Source organism: Balaenoptera physalus, assembly GCF_965194825.1.
Source record: "Balaenoptera physalus genome assembly, chromosome: 2".
Classification (NCBI taxonomy): domain Eukaryota; kingdom Metazoa; phylum Chordata; class Mammalia; order Artiodactyla; family Balaenopteridae; genus Balaenoptera; species Balaenoptera physalus.
The window spans coordinates 1,228,659-1,248,819 of record NC_138883.1 but is presented as its reverse complement, the minus strand read 5'-3'; the positions used below and the strand labels follow the sequence as shown (position 1 = coordinate 1,248,819).

The window sequence follows — 20,161 nt, the reverse complement described above, 5'->3', positions numbered from 1 at the left end:
ATTCCCGGGGCTCCCCCGGCCTGGCCGCGTGGAGGGACCCCGGAGCGCGCCCTCGGGCCTTGCGCCCCCCAACCCCTGGCCGGGCCCGCGGCCCCACCCGGCTGCCGGGTGGTTGCGGAGGCGGGACCCGGCGGCCGGGAGGTCACGGCGGCGCGTCACGGCGCCCGAGAGCCCGCCCCCGGCCCCGCCCCCCGACCCCCTCCCCCGGCCGGTTCCTTTTAATGGCGCGGCGCACTGGTGCAGCGGGCTCTCGGGCGGCCCAGCGCAGCGGACGAGCCGAGCCAGCATGTCGGGGACCCGAGCCTCCAACGACCGGCCCCCCGCCGCAGGCGGCGTCAAGCGGGGGCGGCTGCAGCACGAGGCAGCGACCACCGGCTCCCGGGTGACCGTGGTGCTGGGCGCGCAGTGGGGGGACGAGGGCAAAGGCAAGGTGGTGGACCTGCTGGCCACGGACGCCGACATCATCAGCCGCTGCCAGGTGCGGGCCGGGCGCCGGGTCCCTCCCCCAGCGAGCCCCCCTCCCCTCCCCTCGGACCCAGACGGACCCTCTCCTCCCTGCCCTCCAGCCCTCCCGGGACACGCCTCTTGGACGCCTCCCCTCCCGGGACACCCTTCCCAGCCTCCACCCCCGCCCACTCACACGCACACACCGCCCACTCACAACCCCTGCCACTCATGGGCGCACACATTTCCCTCCCCCACTGCCTCCCCCAGGGACCCCGCCTTCCCCACCAGCCCCACCCCCCAGGGCAGTGGGCCAGGGGCAGAGCTATAAATACAAGTCGCTGAGTTGGGGACACCGGATCCTCAGGGGGTGGGGTGTGCCGTGGGTGTGACACTGGGCCCTGCAGTGTGGGGGGCGGGGACCCCAGCTGCCCAGTGGTTTGAGGGCCACGGAGACACCCTCCCTTCCTGGTTCTGTCTGGGCCTGGGACAGGGCTGGCTGACCACAAGGGGTCAGTGCACGCTGAGGAGGCCGAGCGCCCAGAGCCCAGAGTGGGAGCGAGCAAGGCCCCTGTGAGAGGGGTGGCCCTGGAGGGTGAGCCAAGCGGAGGCAGAGGCCAGGGCAGGACAGCGGGCCAGGTCCTGAAGGCAGGCAGAGCAGGCACAAGGGGGAGAGGTAGGAACCTCGGACTTACGGCCAGGGTGACCCAGGGGCTGGCAGTGCCAGCCAGGAGGCCGGACGCAAGCTCTGTCCCCTGAGGGCCCAGGGCGGGGCCTCTGCCGGCTGTGGGCTGCTCTCTGCACCCCGTCTGTCCTGACTGCCACCGGGCAGTCCCTTGGGGCCCCGTGCCATGCTTGCTGCTATGGGCTGACTTACAGCTCGGGGCGCAGAGGGGTCAGCTTTGGGGTGCGTGCATTGGCGCTGCCAGGGTTTGCAGCCACGGGCGGGAGTGCTGCCAAAAATGAGGAAGGGATGCCCTCTGAGCTCCTCCTCCGTGGCTCTGTGGCCTCATTCCTGAGCTGCCGCCAGGTGGCTCGGGGCTCGGCCGCCCCAGGGGAGACCAACATTGCCGGGCTTGGGGAAGATGCTGCCATCTGGACCACTCCTGCCCGACGCAGACAGTGGGTTCCTGGAAAGTGCTTTCTGGGGTGGTGACAAGTCTCCCACCCTCTCTCTGCCCTAAGCCACGGCGAGCAAGTCCACTCCTCTCCCCTGGACCCTGCAGCCGGGCGCGTGGTCCATGCCCACCGCCCTCCCTCCCCAGCTCAGGGCATCCCCTTCTGGGGCCTGTCTGCTCCAGCAGTGATGCCCAGGGCCCTCCGTGTGACCTGCCAGCTCTGGTCAGCCTCGCCCACCCGCCTGTGGCCGTCTCCCCTCCTCGAAGTGACCTCGGGGCTTTGCAGGTACCCGTGAGAGCCCTCATCTTGAAGCCACTGGGATGTCCTGGCTGTGGAGATGGTTCTGGAATGAGGCCCTCCCTGCTCTACCACCTGGGTCAGCAGGCCAGGCCCTGCCCTCTTCCGTCGCTGGACAGGACCAGCCAAGGGCAGAGCAGGCTGGAACCCCCCACCCACCTGGGGGGCCCCCTAGGCACCCTCTCCCCCACCCGTATTCTCCAACTGACATCAGTACATTTCCACCTGCAGGCCTCTGCTCTGCAACATGTGGGAATAACTCTCAGCTGTCCTGGGAGCCCACTGTGGCTTCTCCTCTCCAGCCTCCAAACAAGCTGGTGAGGCAGAGCCTCAGAGAAGTTGAGCAGTTGGAATAAGCAGCACTTATGGGCCCTCACGTGTGCCACACCCGCATGGCAACAGCGCTAGGCATCAGGGGCTGGCACGGGGAGGGTCCAGCCCATGCTCCGGGAAGGCTGCTTTCACTTAGAGCGTGTAGGCGTGAAGCCCGGAGTCGTAGCCTTCACCCCGCACCTTGACCCCAGGAGCTGGTCCGAGCTCGGGAGCGAGGGGCCAGGGCAGCTGGCGGTGGAGTCGCGTGCAGTGGCTGGGCTGGGCTGGGGCCCGTCTGGGTGGCTGCCCTGGTCCCCAGCTCTGGTCTTGCCTCTGCTCACCCTCTGCCACCAGCAGGCCTGTCTTCCGTCTTGGCTCTGGCACACGTGGGAAGCCCTTTGGTGGCCTTTGGCCACCTGGCTCACCTGGACTCACTTTCCGCCTGCCCAGAGGCGGCCTGGGGCCAGAGCCACCCATGCCCCCAGCTGCCATCCTCATTTCTTCCCATCTCAGGGGTTTGGGGCCTGTGGTCAGCAAGCGCCCCAAGACCCCCAAGACCTTCCTTACGGTCCAGAGACTCAGGCCTTAGGCCCCTCCTGCTGTTTTCTTTGACTCTAGGACCCGTTTCCTGGCAGCCTCCCCTCTCCCTGAATAGAGGGTGCGCACGCAGCCCTGCCCTTCACCACCAGCAGCCCTTCTGCAGCCTGGGTCCCCGGTCTGCCCCAGGGCTGGCTCCCTTCTCTCCTCATTCCCAGCCCAGCCCCTTGGGCTCAGGGATGGCCACGCAGGCTCCCCCTTTCCTCTCTCTGGTTCAGGTCCTGCCACGGCGCTGCTACGGAGACCCCAGAGCCCATCCGTTAGCGGCCTCCCCGCGCTGGCATCTCATGCTCTCTCGGCCGCTCGGGCTCCGCTCACTCCCTGGGAGTCCCCGCACCTCCGCTGGGCTCCCGCTTTCCATGTCTGCTGAGCGTCCTTCCTGCTGTTTGACGTTGCCCCCGCCGGCCCCCCCCGCCCCCCGCCCCCCGCTGCCCCCTCACCCCCGCCCCTCACCCCGCACCCCCCTGCACCCCCCACACCCGCCTCCGTGGTGTAGATAGGAGCCTAAGAGCCCACACACCTGGCCTGGCCGTCGGGCCTCGGTGCCAGCCCTCCTTCCATTCCCAGAGTTGCCTCCGTCAGGCTTTGGGCCCCCCGCCCAGGACCCCGAGGCCTTCACGTGCACTGGGCAGGGTTTCAGATTCCCCTCCTTCCAAGGGCACAAGGGCGCGGGCGGGTTTCCCAGGGAGCTGTGGCGGTGGGCACGGTGGTCTCACTCGTGGGGGCCGCGTCCTGCGGCTTGTTGGCGCTCTGGGTCCGCTCTCCCCGGGGGGGGGCGACTGAGAAATGCCTCACCTGGAGCCCCAGGCCAGTCCAGGAGCCTCCGATGGGGAGGGAGAGTGGGGAAAATTCCTGGTGGTGTTCCAGAAGCAGCCCCCTTCCACGTGTACACCCTCCGATGACACCGGCCCCCCAGCAGTGGCTCCAGGGGGAGGGTCTCCGCAGGGTCGCCCAATCCCTCGTGGCTGTGGGAACGTCCACGTGGAGCCCACGCCCTCCTCCCTCCAGGCCTCACCCCAGTGCCTCATGGGACAGAGTAGCTCTGTTTGGGATGAGTGAATGAGTGGGTGAACGAATGAACGGCAGGAGCCTGCCAGCAGAGCAGACACACAGGAGCTGACAGCTGCCTGGGCGCGGGCACTCCGTGGTTTCACCCCGGCCCTGGTGGGGGTGGGGCAGCGCACAAGGGTCTCGAGCCGGAGAGCCGGCCCCTTGCTGCGTGCTGTGCTGTGCGCGCCCCTGATAAAACCCGCAACTCCTGCGCTGCCCAGAGGCCTCCGCCCCCGCCCACGGCCACACCCGGGGCGCGGGAGCAGCTTCACAGCCTCTGAGACGCCGTCGCCCCGCACTCAACCTCTCTGCTGTCTTTGTGCACTCTTGCCTGGCCCCCAGAGAGGGTGGGCTGGAAGGACACCTGCAGAAGCAAGCAGGGTCAGGGCTGGTCAGATTCCCCGGCGGGTTGGCCTTGGCCCCGTTGCTGCGTCCCTGAGCGCGAGAGCCCCCCTCTCTGAGATCCCTGCTGCCAGGGAGGCACCTGGCAGGAGCATCCGCCAGGGAGTCTGAGTGACCGGCCAGGCCACAGGGGTGGCTTCAGCATCCCTGGGGACTCAGAGCTGTGCCTGACCCGAAGCTGCATCACGGAGGGGAGAGCCTGGAGGCTGGCAGAGCCCTGAGGGTCCCCCTGGGGCACAGGAGAGGGGCGAGGCCAGCTCCAGCTCACTCTTGCGGGGCCCTGGGCATGGAGCTTCCAGAACCTGCCCACCCAGGGACGGGGAGGCAGAGCACCACCCAGGAGCGAAGGCCCTGCAGAGGCAGCCGGGCTGGGCCTGGGACCTGGACCGGCTCCCCCTCCAAGTGGTTTTCCAAACCAGGCCCCGCATGGACTGCCGGCCCCCCGCCCAGCTCTCCCCGGGCCTGCAGGGCTGGAGCCTTAGGAGGGCAGGTGGGGTGTCCCTGCCCCGACCTCAGCCCCTGACTCTGTGCGGCCAGGAGCGGGCAGATGGGGGTCTCTCTGGGACGGTCACCTAGACCTCTGCAGAGCTGCTGGGAGGTGCGTGCTGTGGGTCGGCAGACCCTGGGCTCAGCGTCCAGGGCTGGCTCACGCCCCTGGGAGTAGACTGTGACCTGGTGCCTGGGCCCTGCAGCCGGCGGGGGTCATCTGCCGCCCACAGGCCCACAGGGGCCTGCGCCTGTTCCTAGGCGCTGGTGTTTACCCCAAACAAATGTGGCGCGTGCTCAGGCCAGCTGGCGTTGGCACTGGGCACTTGAGAGCAGGGGAGGGAGGCGGGCCGTCTGGGCCCCCACCAAGGCAGGCAGGATGCGGCTAGGGGGGGATGTCTGGCATACGGGGAGAGCATCTGCAAGCTGCCATCTGGTCTAGCCTGGGCTCTGCTGCAAACTCCCTTCTGGGGACCTCAGTTTCCCCATCTGTCAAAGGAGGCCATGCACCCCGGGCTGCCCCACCTACGGTGGGAAACCTGCCCCTGGCTGTGAACTCCGCAGAGAACCTCATGTGAGGGGACTCACGGCACGTGTACCGAGGCAAGGGCAGAGCGAGGACCGGGGTCTCGGGGGGGGGCACAGTTGACCCCCAAACCCGGGGCCCGTCAGTCACGGTGACTCAGATGGTCAAGGCTGAGCCCACCGCCCTACTCCCCGCCCCCCACACCTCGTCAGCATCAGCTCCCTTCCCTCCCACAGCCCCTCTGGGGTCCCTTCCCTGTCTCCCTCCATGGCGGCCCCCCCAGCACGGTCTGCATCCGAGCTCCCGTGGCCTGACACCGCCTGCCCGCCCTTGCTCGCAAGGCACCCCCTCCTTGGCCCCCAGCCCCCCCGTGTCGTGCCCTTTGTCCTTTTGCTTCCCCTGTCATTTGTTCAGAGCCTGCACTCAGTTCCCGCAGCCAACCACCTGGCTCGGGGCACCTGGGGAGGCGGCAGGCTGGCCTTCAGCCGTCGTCGGCCTTCGGGAGGCGGCTGAGCCGTGGGACCTGGCACCGTCGCGCAGCAGGGCCTCGGGGATGCACAGCAGGATCGCAGTGACCCCAGGAGTCAATTAGAGGCAAACCCACCCCAGTCCTCCAACCCCCGTGTCAGGCCAGACAGGCCTCCCTGCGTGCGTTTGACAAGCGGAACGCTAGGGTGTCTGGGGACCCCCGTGGAAGGGGCGTCTAGCCGGGCCGTGGTGGGGCCGTCTGGCACAGATCGTGGCCAAGCCCCAGGGCGAGAGGGGTATTGTGGGTGAGGTTGGGCTCTGGCCCCGTTGCTTAAATTCCCCGGGGGTGCAGTGAGGTCCAGGAGGAAGAGGCCCTGGCCAGGTCTCCTGGTGCCTGCGCCCCCAGCCTGGGCCATTTCGGTGGGGGGGAGCCGGGAGACGTGTGAGTTTCATCCATCCCCAGCCTGAGGAGCAGGTGCTCCTGGCGGGAGGAGGCCGCCCTCCTTCAGCCCTGCCTGGACGGGGCAAGGAGAGGCCTCGCATGGGGGGAGCCCCACCCTGCTGGGCCCTGCGGAGGGGGGCTGAAGCCCTCACAGCCAGCAGCCACGGCCCCCGCCACAAGGCTGGAGGACAGCGGGGCGTGGAGGGTGGAGGCCCAGCCGTGGAGAGCCTCCACGGATAAGCGATAAGCGTGTGCTTCTGCAGGAGATTCAGCCGGGAAGGTGGAGCTGGGCCAGGCTCCGAGGCTCTGGGGGCAGAGCGGGCCCCACAGGACAGGCCCACAGCCTCTGGCGCCACCCGGAATGTGCCCCTCCCCAGGCCCTGCTCACTGGCTCTGGCGACCCACGTGCTGGGGCCCGCGCTGTCCACTAGTGGCCGGAACTGGGACAGGAGGCCGGTGCCCCTCAAGGGCGGGGTCTTCCCCTCCTCCCCAGACTCAGCCCCGCCAGCCTCAGAGTGGTTTTTCCCTCTTTATTCTTAGATGGGAGACACAGGCCTCAGGGAGGGTGCCTGCTGAGAGGGTGAGAGGCCCTGGCCCTGCTGGCCCGTGCCAGCACCCAGTCCCCTCACGCGGCCCGAGGAGGGCTGTGCTGCGTGGCCCGCCCTCTGCTTCCCCAGAGCTCGGGCTGTGTGGCAGCAAGGGCCGTGGGGGCCTGAGTTTGCTCCCCGGGATGGTTGGGCCCCCTCATTCCTGCATCAGAGGACGGACCCCCAGAGGGACTCGTGGGCAGGGCAGGCAGGGCTCTGAGTGTGTCCACACTAGCCAGCCTCCCTGGAGCATCAGCACGTGACGGTCCTGGGCGTGGGCCAGCCCCTCTCTTGGACCCAGTCCCCTGGCCAGGCCCCTTCACCCCGTCCCAGGAGCAGGGCCCTAACCCAGCACCCCAGACGTGCATCAGAGCCGACCACTGGACCAAACTCCCCAAGTCCGAGCATGGACGGCATCTCACACTCCTTGGGGGACAGGACCACCACCCCGGGCAGCCCAGAGGGGGCTCCTGAGCGCCTGCATTTAGAGCTGCCTGGAGTGAGGCCGGTTGCCGGGCAGGCCTTCCCAGGGTGGGTCCAAGGCCCCCGGGCTCCTGGATGCTGAGCCAGTTTGTTTTCTGTTCCCAGGGGGGCAACAATGCTGGCCACACCGTGGTGGTGGACGGCAAGGAGTACGACTTCCACCTGCTGCCCAGCGGCATCATCAACACCAAGGCCATGTCCTTCATTGGTGAGTGCCCGCCCCGCCCCACCCCTGCCTGGGATCCTGAGTGTGTGAGCAGGAGAGACCTGGGAATTCATCCAGCCCGAGGGCCCGCTGTGAGGCCTGGACGCCGCCGGAGAGCTGGGCTGGACCCCCGCCGCCCCCGCCCCGCCCTGCCCGCGTGAGGAGCAGGTGCTCCCGACCAGGAGGGAATGACCTGCTCAGCCGGGGCCTCGGCCCTGGGCCGGGAGGTTCCAGGCCCCAGCCTCAGGGGGCCGGGAGGTTCCAGGCCCCAGCCTCAGGGGGCCGGGAGGTTCCAGGCCCCAGCCTCAGGGGGCCGGGAGGTTCCAGGCCCCAGCCTCAGGGGGCCGGGAGGTTCCAGGTCCCAGCCTCAAGCGGGAGCCCTCGCAGAGGCCTCTGATGCGGGACCTGTCCTCAGAGCCCCTCCCAGAGCCCAGGACCCCACCCGGCCTGGGCCAGAGGGAGGGAGAGTGCAGGAGGCTCCGCTGAGGGCTCAGACTCCCGCAGCGCGTGTGTACAGGCCTGTGTGCCTGTGTGTGAGTGAGCGCACGTGCGAGTGTGCATGTGTATGAGTCTGCGGGCGTAGGTGCATGAGTGTGAGCGTGTGCGTGCAGGTATTGTGTGTGTGTGCTCTCGTGCATGTCCTTAAGCGAGCGTGCGAGCGGCTCGGGCCTGGCTCCCTGCTGCGTGGCTGGAGCCGGGTCTGCACCAGAAGCTGTTCCTGGCCTGCTCGGGCCCCTCTGCGGTCGCCTCCCCTCGGCCCCTTCCCATTGCCTTCTGCTGCCCACCCCACCGTGGGACACGCTCTGGCAGCTTCTGGTACTTTTCCTTCTGGCTCTTTCCACGACTTGGCAGGCCCACACTCGTGACTTATCTGCCCCGCCCTCTCCCTGGCTGGGAAGCCGGGAAGCAGGGGTGGCGCGGCAGGTGTGTGCCCGGCGGTGGCAGGGGGTCTGCCCCTGCGCGTGAGCCCAGGGACACAGCGGCGGAGGGGCCGCAGGGGCAGTGGGCAGTCCGGCTGAGCAGGAGGAAAGGGTCTCCCAGAGCCTCCTCCGTGGGTGCGGACCGGGCCCCAGCAGTGGGTGAGGACGGGGCAGCGAGGACGCCAGCTCACCCGGGACCCCACGCCCAGGGGCTGGGGCTTTGCTGCAGGAAGCTTGTCAGCGCCAGCCTCGGTTGCTGGGCCCCGGGCCCCTCTGGGAGGGAAACGAGGCCAAGGAGGCACCGTTCGGCCAGGGGGCGCTCTGCCCGGTCTCCGAGGAGCTGGGGGTGGGTGGGGGCCGGCGGTCACCGGGGAGCATGGGCAGGGGCTCAGGTCGGCGGTCAGCGGGCCAGACGGCGACGGCGGCGGGAAACCCCTTCGCAAGGGCAGAACGAGCTGGCACTCACACAGCTGCCCCCCCAGCCCGGGTCACTCCCCCAGGCCCTGCCACGTGGCCATTTCAGGACTCGTGGCATTTAGGTGACCTTTTGTGCTCGGGGTGGCTTGCACCGTCTCTGAGTCACTCCTGTCTGGACCCACGTCCCGTCTCCCTCGGCCAGTCCCAGTGCTCAGGGGACGGGCTCCTCCCAGGAGGGCAGCGGGGGCCCTGCCCAGCTGGTTTTGGTCTTAGAGGGAGGGGCCAGCGTTGGCTTTAGCCTGGGCCCACCGTGACCTCGTGACCTTGGTGAGCCCCTTCCTCCCCTGGCCTCAACCTCCGCCCTCTGTGGACCCTACTTCGGTTTTACGTGGATGGGGAAGCGTGGCTCCCCCAGGGCCCTGCTTGGGTCCCAGGAACGGCTGGAGGCTGCATTTCTCCGCACCTCCTGCTTTCCCATTTCCATGCCACTTAAATAAAACACAACAACTTTACTGAGGTATAATTTACGTACCGTGAAGTTCACCCCTGTGAGGGTACGATTGTACATCCATCACGATTCAGTTCTAGAACATTTTCTTCCCCCTGAGGAGTCTCCCCTCCCCCCTCCCACCCCACCCCCGACAACCACTGATCTGCTGTCTCTGTAAATGCTTCATGATGGCTTTTGTTTTGCTTTGACCGTTTTCTTTATTGTGATAAAATGTACATAATATAAATTTACCACCTTAGCCATTTTTAACTGTACAGTTCGGTAGCGTTAAGTACATTCACGTTGTTGTGCAGCCTTCACCACCATCTGTCTGCAGAACTGTGTCATCTCCCTAAACAGAAACTCTGTCCCCATTAAATACTCACTCCCCCTTTCCCCCTCCAGCCCCTGCCCCCAGCATCCTACTCTCTGTCTCCACGAGTTTGACTTCGCTATGGACCTCATACACGGCGATCATACAGAATGTGTCCTTCAGCGTCTGGCTTATTTCACTTTATATAGCGTTCTCGAGGTTCATCCATGTTGCCACCTGTGTCAGAATTTCCTCCCTTTTTAAGGCTGGATAATATCCCATCACGTGGATGAACCACATCCTTCTGTTGATGGACGCCTGGGTTGCTTCCCCATCTTAGCTATTTTGAACAAAGCTGCAATGAACATGGGAGCACGAATTTCATGCTGTTTTTGTTTTTATTTATTTATTTTAAAAATAGGCTATTTTATTTTATTTTTTAAATTAACTTATTTATTTATTTTTGGCTGCGTTGGGTCTTCATTGCTGTGCGCGGGCTTCCCCTAGTTGCGGCGAGCGGGGGCTACTCTTCACTGCGGAGCGAGGGCTCTAGGCACGCAGGCTTCAGCAGTTGTGGCGCACGGGCTCTAGAGCGCAGGCTCAGTAGTTGTGGTGCGTGGGCTCAGTAGTTGTGACTTGCGGACTCTAGAGCACAGGCTCAGTAGTTGTGGCTCGTGGGCTCTAGAGCACAGGCTCAGTAGCTGTGGCGCACGGGCTTAGTTGCTCCGCGGCATGTGGGATCTTCCCGGACCAGGGCTCGAACCCATGTCCCCTGCATTGGCAGGCGGATTCTTAACCATTAGGCCACCAGGGAAGTCCCTGTTTTTGTTTTTAGATTTTTTTTTTTAATGTGGACCACTTTTAAAGTCTTTATTGAATTTGTTAACAGTATTGCTTCTGTTTTATGTTTTGGTTTTTTGGTCATGAAGCATGTGGGATCTTAGCTCCCCGACCAGGGATTGAACCTGCACCCCCTGCTTTGGAAGGTGAAGTCTTAACCGCTGGACAGCCAGGGAAGTCCCTGTGCTGTTTTAAACGTAAGTCCCCCGCGTCCGTGATCCGATTCAGTCTTGTGTCTGTGTGTTGCAGGCAACGGAGTGGTTGTCCACTTACCAGGCTTGTTCGAAGAAGCAGAAAAGAATGAGAAGAAAGGTAGGTCCGTGTCCCCGCAGACCCGCCCCGCCCAGGACACGTGCACGTTCCCAGCGGCCAAGTTGCAGGGTGGCTCGCCATGTGGTTTCTCCTGAGGGCGGCGGCAGGTGGGCAGGTGGGGCGGCCTCCACGGCTGGCGCCCTGCCTGGGCCTGCAGGCTCTGCGTGTGCAGGAAGCCGGGAGCGGGAAGTCCAGAGGCCCCAAACTCTGGCTTCAGGCCACAGCCTCAGTGTCGCAGGGGAGCTTTCATGCCACTGGGGACAGGTGGCACTGTCCAGGAAGGAGCCCTGGAACCTGGAAGGTGACCCTGATGTCCGGCTGAGGCTGGGGACCGTTGGGCCGACCATGCGAGCAGGGAAGAATGTGGTCCCTGGGGGCTGTTCAGGGGCAGGAGGCTGGCAGGCCGTGACTGAGGCCACCAGCCAGGCATCTGGGCAGGTGGGACCCCAGTGGTTGTTCAGAGGCACGCTGATGGCACAGCAGCCCTGCAGTGCCGTGGAGGGAGCGTAGCCTGGGCCTCAGGGCTCAGTGCAGGCATGGAAAGGGCGAGTGGGACCCTGGCCCTGGGACGCGGGCACCAGCAGGTGCCGGAACGGAGACCCCACAGGGAGACAGGCTCGCCCGTGGGGACGTGGGTGGACGTCCCCGGGGGAGGGCCCAGGACCCCTCCCCCAGAGAGGCCACCATGGGGAGGGCCCGCCACTAACCGGAGGTGACTTTGTGGCCCGTGGCCGACCACGTGCCGTGTCCGCAGGCCTGAAGGACTGGGAGAAGAGGCTCATTATCTCTGACCGGGCCCACCTCGGTGAGTCTCAGGCCCTCCCTGCCCACCTGTGAGTGAGGCCCCCATCCCCACCATGGCCTGGGGCTCCCCCAGGCCTTCTCCAAGGGCTTCCGGGGGTACCAGGTCGGGATCACTGCCCCCACTGGCAGATGGGGAGATTGAGGCCCGGGGGACCCCAGTGCGTCCCCGGAGGCCCTGTAACCGTCTGTCTCTCCCGCTCGTGGTGCCCCCGCCGGCCCGGCCGGCAGTGTTCGATTTTCACCAGGCGGTGGATGGGCTCCAGGAGGTGCAGAGGCAGGCCCAGGAGGGCAAGAAGTGAGTAGTGCGTGCGCTCCGCGCGTGGCCCTCGAGTCCACGGATGGAGAGCTGGGGGCGTGTGGGGTGGGGAACGTGCGTCCACCCGAAGCCCCCGAGGACGGTGCCCGTCGGTTCACCCCAGGCCTCCCTGGCCCTGAAGCCCAAGCGAGCCGCCTCTCCCCGGGGCCGTGCCGTCCTCCCCGGCTGCCACCCCGTGGAGTGCCCGTGCTGTCTGTCGCCTGCTGCGCCCCCCGCCCCTGCTGGGATCGCAAGCCAGCCTTGACCACAGCTCCGTCACGGCACCCCGTCCTGCCCACCAGCTCTCGGTGGCCGTTCACTGGTTCTCCAGAGATGTTTATTAGAAGGTGCCGGGGACGGTTCTCAAAGCTGGGGCAGGGATGCAGCAGACCAGAGTACTGCCTCTCACACACACGTGCACACGTGCCTGCACTGCCCATATTCACTCTGCACACGCTTGTCCACAGGTGCACACGTACGTACACACGCATGTACCGCACACATCCACACACACACACGCCAGTGCACGCATGTCTGCACACAAATATGCGTGCACCACATGCCCTCACACGCGACACACGCTCATACACAGACACGTATGTGCGCACGTGTATGCGCGGCAGACATTCACACGCTGCACGTGCTCATACACAGGTGCGCACACGCTCCCATAGGAGCACGTGCACTCACACACGCGCACGCGCACACACGGGGCTTGGCCACACGCAGGTGGCAGTGCTGAGCCTGGCTGGGCTGTGGCGGACACAGCGTACAGGCTGGGCACAGCTGGGCTCCACGCCCGGAGCAGCAGCCTCCGTGCCAGGCGAGAGGGAAGCCAGGGCAGAAGGCAGACGGGCCGGGGAGGGCACCACTGGGCACTGGGCCTCAGGGGGGGTCAGGGAGGGTCAGGGCTGGGACTCAGTCAGACCCGGGTGCCACCACCGCAGCCCCGGGTCCCTGGAAGCTGGCCACGTGAGGTTTCCCGTTGTTCTCACGGCCGACCCAGACTCCCGGGTGCTGCTGGGAGGGACCCTCAGATGTCACCCAGCTCGACCTTGATTTATGGGGCTGGAAACTGAGGCCTCAGGGGCTGGCCGGGGAACCCGCGTTCCCAGGCTCCGCCCCCAGGCCCCAGGCAGGCTGGCCTGGGCGACCCGAGCTCACCGCCTGTGGCCTGTCTCTTAGCATCGGCACCACCAGGAAGGGGATTGGACCGGCCTACTCGTCCAAAGCGGCCCGCACGGGCCTCCGCATCTGTGACCTCCTGTCGGACTTCGACGAATTCTCCACCCGGTACCTGACCTGTCCGTGACCCCAGGGGAGCCTGGCCAGGGAGGTGGGCGCAGGGCTCCAGGGGGCCGGGGGTCTCAGTCATTGTCGCTTCTGCAGATTCAAGAACCTGGCCCATCAGCACCAGTCCATGTTCCCCACTTTGGAAATAGATGTTGAAGGTCAACTCAAAAAGCTCAAGGTAGAGCTGGGTGCCTCGGAATCAGGGCAGACCCCACCGAGGGTCCGCGTCCCACCCGACTGCCCGTGCACATTCGTGCAGTGCACCTGTCGCGGGGCATTATCACAGGGTGCCTGGCTTGGGGACTGCGGGCCTCCCAGGGGAACCCCCTGGCCAGCCGTGCTCACGGTGGTCTTCTCAGGAGGCCGGGGGCTCACCTGCTGGCCTGGCCCCTTGCCTCCTCTCTGAGGAAATTGCCCCAGATGTGCTGGGGGACGGAGGCCAACGCTGTCTGTCTGGGGCAGGAGCAGGCGGGAGACAGGACGATGTCAGCGCAGAGCCCTTCTGGAAGTTTCCAGGGCTGGGACCCCAGCTCCTCCAGCCTTGTCTGGGGCTGTAAATGTGACAGGGCGGGACGAGCGGGGATATTTGCAGATCGAGCCCCTCGCTGGGCGGGAATTTGCTGGAAAAGAGAGGCTGTGGGGAGGAGGCCAGAGCTGGGTGGACACCCTAGTTCCTGCATCCCCCCCTTCCCCCAGGGCTTCGTTGAGCGGATCCGACCCATGGTCCGAGACGGCGTTTACTTCATGTACGAGGCGCTCCACGGCGCCCCCAAGAAAATCCTCGTGGAAGGCGCCAACGCAGCCCTCCTCGACATTGACTTCGGTACGCCCCGGCCGCATCCCCACAAACCCCGGCTTTCAGAGACAGGCATGGTGCGGCCTCCCTCCATGGCCACGCTGCCGGCCGTGCCCAGGAAACATACCGCCCTCGTTTCCCTAACTTCAGCCGAGAGGGGAGAAGTGAGAAGCTGGGCTGGAGGTGCGGGAGGGAGGGCGAGAGAGACCGGTGGGGCCCCAGCTGCCCCACGTGGGCCTCCGTCCACCCTATCCCCGACCCAGGGACACACCAGCACCGAGGCCGCAAGGCGCAGGCAGGGGAGGCACGCACAGTCCAAACCCGAGCGACCCTCCCCCTCCCCTCCCCCACAGCTCACACCCACTGCGCCCTGTGCCGGCCACGCCCCCGGGAGGGTCCCCCTGGAGACCCTGCCGAGGGGGACCCCTGGGCCCAGGCGATCTGCGGGCTGGTGGCCTAACTGGCTGTCTCGCAGGGACCTACCCCTTTGTGACGTCATCCAACTGCACGGTGGGCGGCGTGTGCACCGGCCTGGGCATCCCCCCCCAGAACATAGGCGAGGTCTACGGCGTGGTGAAGGCCTACACCACACGCGTGGGCATCGGCGCCTTCCCCACCGAGCAGATCAACGTGAGTCCCCAGCCCCGCGGGACCGCGTGGGCACCTGGGGGAGGGGCCTGGGGAGGCTAGCGAGACGCAGGAGGCTGCCGCTCCAGCCCCGTCCCGCGCCGTGGCCGTGGCCGTGCACAGTGGAGCCCCTCGGCTCGGGAAGGGCACCGAGAGCTGTCTCTCTGCTCCATCCTCGGGGGCACAGGCCACCTTCGTCCTTGGGGGCCTGAGCCCGCTTGGGTTTTGGTCTCAGCCAAGCTAGAGCAGGGCCAGAAGCACCGCCCCCGCCCCGCCCAGCAGACTGCTCTCCAGCCTCGTGGGTGTTTCTGGAAGCTCAGGACACCGCCGGCCTTCCTCTCACCTGGCCTGTGCCCTCATGGCCGGCAAGCACCCGAGACTCTTGTCCTGGGCAGATGTCTGAGAGCCAGAGTGGGAAGGGCTGAACGAGGCGCAAGGATAGGGATAGGGACCCCTGAGAAATAAACACACACCTGCCCGAGGCTCAGCTGCAGGGCCAGGTCAATGCACCCTCAGCTGCCCACGAGGCCCAGAAGGAGGCGCTGGTCGGCGCGGCCCAACCTGTGGGGGCCTCAGCTGGGGCAGGTGTGCCAGGGACCAGGGAAGCAGGCGTGAGGAGGGGCTGATCGTCAGGGGCTGCAGGAGGGTCGGAGGGGACGGCAGAGGAGATCGTGAGTGCCAGGCAGCCGGGCACAGGCTCCCTTTCCCATGGCACTGGGGCCCTCTCTGTCCCCATGCAGGAAATCGGGGACCTGCTGCAGAGCCGCGGCCATGAGTGGGGTGTGACCACGGGCAGGAAGAGACGCTGTGGCTGGCTGGACCTGATGATCCTCAGATATGCCCACATGGTCAACGGATTCACCGCGTAAGTGGCACTCCTGGCACATCTGCTACTGAGCCCACCCGGGTGCCCGTCCACCCCGGAGTCCGTCCCTGAGTCCCCAGACACCATGGGAGCAGGGAAGCTGGGCATCGGGGCTCAGGGCCACCGTCTCCCCACGCAGGGTGATGTCACCCGAGGGAGACCCTTCTCCACGGCGAGGCCACAGGGGGGTGACGTGGAGGCCCATGCAGGGCACCTTGGAGCTGGCCCTGTGGCCAGCCCTGCATCTGCTCCTGAGCACAGACAGGGCTGGGGCTCCTCCCACGAGCTGTGCCAGCAGCAAACGCCATCACTTCAGTTCCCCCAAACCCCCAGAGTGACACTGGGCTCCTAAGAAGGGGGCAGAACAAACCCCCAGCAGGAGAGGCCACGCTTGAAGCTCACGAGACCCCGCAGAGAGGCAGCAGTGGGGACGCAGCCTGCGCCGGTCCTGGAGAGCGGCCGGCCGGGTTTGCAGCCCCTCGGGGGCCTCCGCAGGTCCCCCCGCTCTGGAGCCCCGGCCTGCGAGGCTGTGGACGGGATGATGACCCCGAGGGTGCCGGGAGCAGGAGCCCCCCTCCTCTGGAAGCGGCATCCCCCTTGGGGGCAGGGCGGGCCCCCCACAGGGCCCCCGAGACCGACCAGGCAGCCGGGCTGCTCTTGGTGACGGTTGTGGTTCCGGCGGCTCAGACCTTGCCCTGGGAAATGAGGGGCTTCGTGCGAATGGAGGACTTGCTGCTCCCTCCCCGGAAAGACGGGCCAGGGTGCGAGGTGCACGCTTGTCACAGCGCACGGCCCACGAGTTAACCACAGCCACGCTCGGTGTGTGTGGGCCGTCCGTCCGCGGGAGGCACAGGGACGAAGTGGCCGAGGACACGGTGTCCAAGGTCCCCGGCCCACCCAGCCCAGGTCAGGGCAGTGGCGCCACGCACGGTGGCCCACGTGGGCTCGGGAAGCCCAGGGACACCCACCCAGAGGCCCTTGAAGCCTGGCCATGCAGAGATGAGGAAAGGAAGGGGAGAAACTTGCATGAAGCCCGGGCTCCCTGGCCCCGGGCGGACGGTGCGGGAGACCCTCAGGGGTGGACGACGTCGTGGGCACCGGTGGTCTCGGCCCAGGCTCGGGGTCTCCCGGGTCAGAGGGGCGTGGACGGGCACAAGGCTCACATGCCCAGACCCTCAACGCGGCCGTGAGAAGGGCAGAAAGGACAAGGCCGCCAGATCGGGGTCCCCATGGGGTGCTCAGGGCCAGGCGGGCCGGGCGGCTGGAGCTGGGTTCCAGCCTGGCCATAGGCGGCCTTTTCCATGCTCCTCTCGATTCCTGGCAAGTAGAGGACAAGCGAGGGGTGGAGCCCAGACAGGAGAAATGACAGCGTAGCTGACCGCTACTCGGCTTCTCGCTGTGGTTTTGGACAGGCTGGCCTTAACGAAGCTGGACATCCTGGACGCCCTGGACGAGATTAAAGTCGGCGTCGCATACAAGCTCAGCGGGAAGCGGATCCCCTACTTCCCAGGTGCGAGCACGGAGGCTTTCCTGTCCTTGGCCTGTCTCGCAGGACCTGGGAACAGACGTGACCCGTGGTTTCTGGGGCGAGGGGACAGGGTGTATGTGTTGAACACGCGGGGTGAGTGCATGTCTGGAAGACTCATCCCGATTCTGTCTGTGGCAGGTTCTCACCCCGATGGGAGGCCTGGCCGGGCCTCAGGGCAGTTGCCAGGCATCCATGGTCTGGGAAGGGCTCAGAGGGACTCAGAGGGACCGGCCTGACTCCGGGACCCTGGGGGACCCTCAGGCGCCTGGGGTCAAGGCCCACCTCCCGGGAGCTGGGGACTCACCTGAAATAGCCGACGTCAGGTCTGGACGCTCAAAGCTCTGGGCAAATAGGAAGACGACTTTGACCTAAGAAAAGATACATTTTTGGTTAGACTCTTTAAGGTCCTAACTGGAGTTTCTGTGACCAAGGAAGCATCCTTTCTTTTAAAAAGCATAAAGGCAGTGCTATTTTCTTGGTGTCACAGTTACTTGTGCGTCTGCACTGGGGTCACGTGACCCCACCCTCACCGGTGGCCATGGGTGAGCTGCCCTCCACTGCCCCACCCCCAGCACGTATGTACACCCGCCAGCACCGGCGGCTGTGGGAGCCCCCTGCGTCCTCTCAGCCAGTGTGCCCCAGGCCTACTGACCCTGAACTTCGAGAGGGCGCAGCAGGATTGTGGTGTGACCCCAGGGGAGCATTCGAACTTGGAGCGCATCCACGGCCCTTGCAGTGGACGGCTCCTTGCAGCATCTTCTGACGATAAGGGGTGGTTGGTGTCTGCTGTAGACCCGGAGTCCCCGCCAGGTGGGGTCCCTGCCCTGAGGAGGGGGATATAGATCCTTTAGGACCTCTTGACACTTCAGGACCCTCGATCCCCTGAGAATTTCCAAGCAGGGGCCTCGGAGTTCCTCTGATGATCGCTGGGGACGTTGCAGCAGAGCGCGTAGTGAATCCGTGTCCAGGGTGGCGTGTCGCCTGGGCTGGAAGGGGTACAGCCGGTGTCCGAGAACCACCCCCACCCCCTGAGTAAACCAAGCAGGGCGGCTTGCCTTCCCCGCCTCTGAGCCCCGGGGCAAGCGGACCCCAGGCTGGGGGTCCCGGGCCCGTGGCCGAGCAACTGTCCGCAGCACGTGGTTCACCCCCGCCCTGCGTGTCCCCAGCCAACCAGGAGATCCTGCAGAAGGTGGAGGTGGAGTATGAGACGCTGCCTGGGTGGAAGGCGGACACTACGGGCGCCAGGAAGTGGGAGGACCTGCCCCCGCACGCCCAGAGCTATATCCGGTTTGTGGAGAACCACGTTGGAGTGGCAGGTGGGTGCCCTGAGCCCTGGCTGCCCCCTCACCCCGCCGCGCCCTGGGCTGAACCTCCCCTTTCCCTTTCAGTGAAATGGGTTGGTGTTGGCAAATCCAGAGACTCGATGATCCAGCTGTTTTAGACAAAGACAGAGCTGATCCCGGCAGGCCACGTCCACGCCAGCAGCCACAGTAGTGTTCTTTCCCCAGCCAGCAAAAACAACGCCATAAACAAAGAGATTTGAAAACTATTTTCTGTACTTTTATATTTCGCTTTAAGCCTTCAGCTCCACCCACTGATTTCTACAACAACTTGAAACATCTGAAAACCAGTGTTGGGTACATTTTTTAAAATCCCGCTATTTCAAATGAGCCGAAGCGCTCAAAACAGAGACCTTTTATGGCACGTGAATTGTCACATGGTTGTATGCCCGGTTGGAGCCATTTAGTAATAAACAAATCCGACAGCCGCTGAACGGTAGTGAGCAGTGCATGTTTTGTTCTGACTTGGTCGTCGTCGTTTTGACTTTTAAACTCTGGAAGGCGCCACTTTGCCGCATCAGCAGTCTGGGTGACACACATTTTCTTTTGTTTTTTAATAAATTTATTTATTTATTTATTTATTTTTGGCTGCGTTGGGTCTTCGTTGCTGTGCGCGGGATTCCTCTAGTTGCGGCGAGCGGGGGCTACTATTTGTTGCGGTGCGCAGGCTTCTCATTGCGGTGGCTTCTTTTGTTGCGGAGCATGGGCTCCAGGCACGCGGGCTCAGTAGTTGTGGCACGCGGGCTCAGTAGTTGTGGCTCACGGGCTTAGTTGCTCCGCGGCATGTGGGATCTTCCCGGACCAGGGCTCGAACCCGTGTCCCCTGCATTGGCAGGCGGATTCTTAACCACTGCGCCACCAGGGAAGCCCTGACACACATTTTTGTGTCACGAAGCCAAGGCATGAGTTTGCTCAGACCACAAAATGCAACCAGCCCAGAGAAGAGAGACCACGGGCATTAAACAGGTTTTCCAGAACTAAACACGTCAACAGATTCACCCTAGCGCCCCGAGCCCTTCCCCGCAACCATCAGTCCCCTCCATTTCAGTGGAACAGCCACTGGCCCCATCCCTCTTGAGTCCCCTGGGCTAGGAAGCCACTTCTCAACTGGCTGAAGCTTCAAAGAGCCTACTGTAGTCTGTGCTCAACCGGAGGCCGAGTGGTAGCTTCCCTAACCCTTCACATTTTGGGGTAAGTTTAGAAAAATAACAGGTCTTTTGGTATCATTTCAGAGAGGAAAGGGATTATACATATGGAGAGACCTAGAGTCTGCCGGGCTTAAATCCTAGCTTTTTTTTTTTTTTTAACTATTTATTTATTTATTTTTGGCTGCGTTGGGTCTTCATTGCTACACGCAGGCTTTCTCTAGTTGCGGCGAGTGGGGGCTACTCTTTGTTGCGGTGCACGGGCTTCTCATTGCGGTGGCTTCTCTTGTTGTGGGGCGCTGGCTCTAGGCGCGTGGGCTTCAGTAGTTGTGGCACGCGGGCTTAGTTGCTCCGCGGCATGTGGGATCTTCCCGGACCAGGGCTCAAACCTGTGTCTCCTGGGTTGGCAGGTGGATTCTTAAGCACTGCGCTACCACGGAAGCCCTAAATCCTAACTTTTTAGAGCTGAGGATGCCAGCTGGGTTCACTGACATTAGGCCGCTGCCAACTTGGCTTGCTTCCCATGGACCCTGCCGGCCCCGGGCGGTTCCACAGGGTCCGGTGTCACCGGCTTGCACCACAGAGTCCCAAACTCATGTGACAGCATGTTGGGTGAAAGGGCCACAGATTGGGTGTATGGCTTCACACCTGCTAGCGAACTTTTCCAAACAGTGCCGAGAACGGCCTTCAGCAATTTGAAAGATGTCAGGGGCATGCGTGTGGACCACCTTCCTCAGGCAGCAGGGCTACAGGTGAGA

General features: G+C 64.7%; 1 protein-coding gene across 6 annotated transcripts; it reads left to right on the top strand.

Annotated features, from left to right (window-relative positions):
* The first annotated feature begins 206 nt into the window (after positions 1-206).
* On the top strand, positions 207-18,692 carry ADSS1 (adenylosuccinate synthase 1). 6 transcript variants are annotated; one of them, XM_082450833.1, is made up of 13 exons: positions 207-478; positions 7,319-7,421; positions 10,648-10,710; positions 11,465-11,515; positions 11,743-11,809; positions 12,995-13,102; positions 13,199-13,280; positions 13,799-13,925; positions 14,374-14,528; positions 15,266-15,390; positions 16,803-16,900; positions 18,085-18,205; positions 18,307-18,692. In XM_082450833.1, exons 1-13 carry the CDS (start codon positions 287-289, stop codon positions 18,410-18,412), a joined length of 1,398 nt encoding a protein of 465 aa, XP_082306959.1. In that variant the 5' UTR covers positions 207-286; the 3' UTR covers positions 18,413-18,692. The 6 variants fall into 6 exon arrangements, with proteins under 6 accessions (XP_082306959.1, XP_082306960.1, XP_082306957.1 ...); XM_082450834.1 differs by having other exon boundaries at positions 208-478; positions 18,085-18,234; XM_082450831.1 differs by lacking the exon at positions 207-478 and adding an exon at positions 6,490-6,723.
* The last annotated feature ends 1,469 nt before the right edge of the window (positions 18,693-20,161 follow it).

Excerpts from the sequence above, each read along its gene's own strand:
- ADSS1 (XM_082450831.1), top strand. The coding sequence starts at position 6,505 with ATGTGCCCCTCCCCAGGCCCTGCTCACTGGCTCTGGCGACCCACGTGC. Across the intron at positions 11,516-11,742 it reads CTCTGACCGGGCCCACCTCG|TGTTCGATTTTCACCAGGCG; the intron begins GTGAGTCTCAGG and ends CCCGGCCGGCAG. Across the intron at positions 13,103-13,198 it reads TTCGACGAATTCTCCACCCG|ATTCAAGAACCTGGCCCATC; the intron begins GTACCTGACCTG and ends TCGCTTCTGCAG.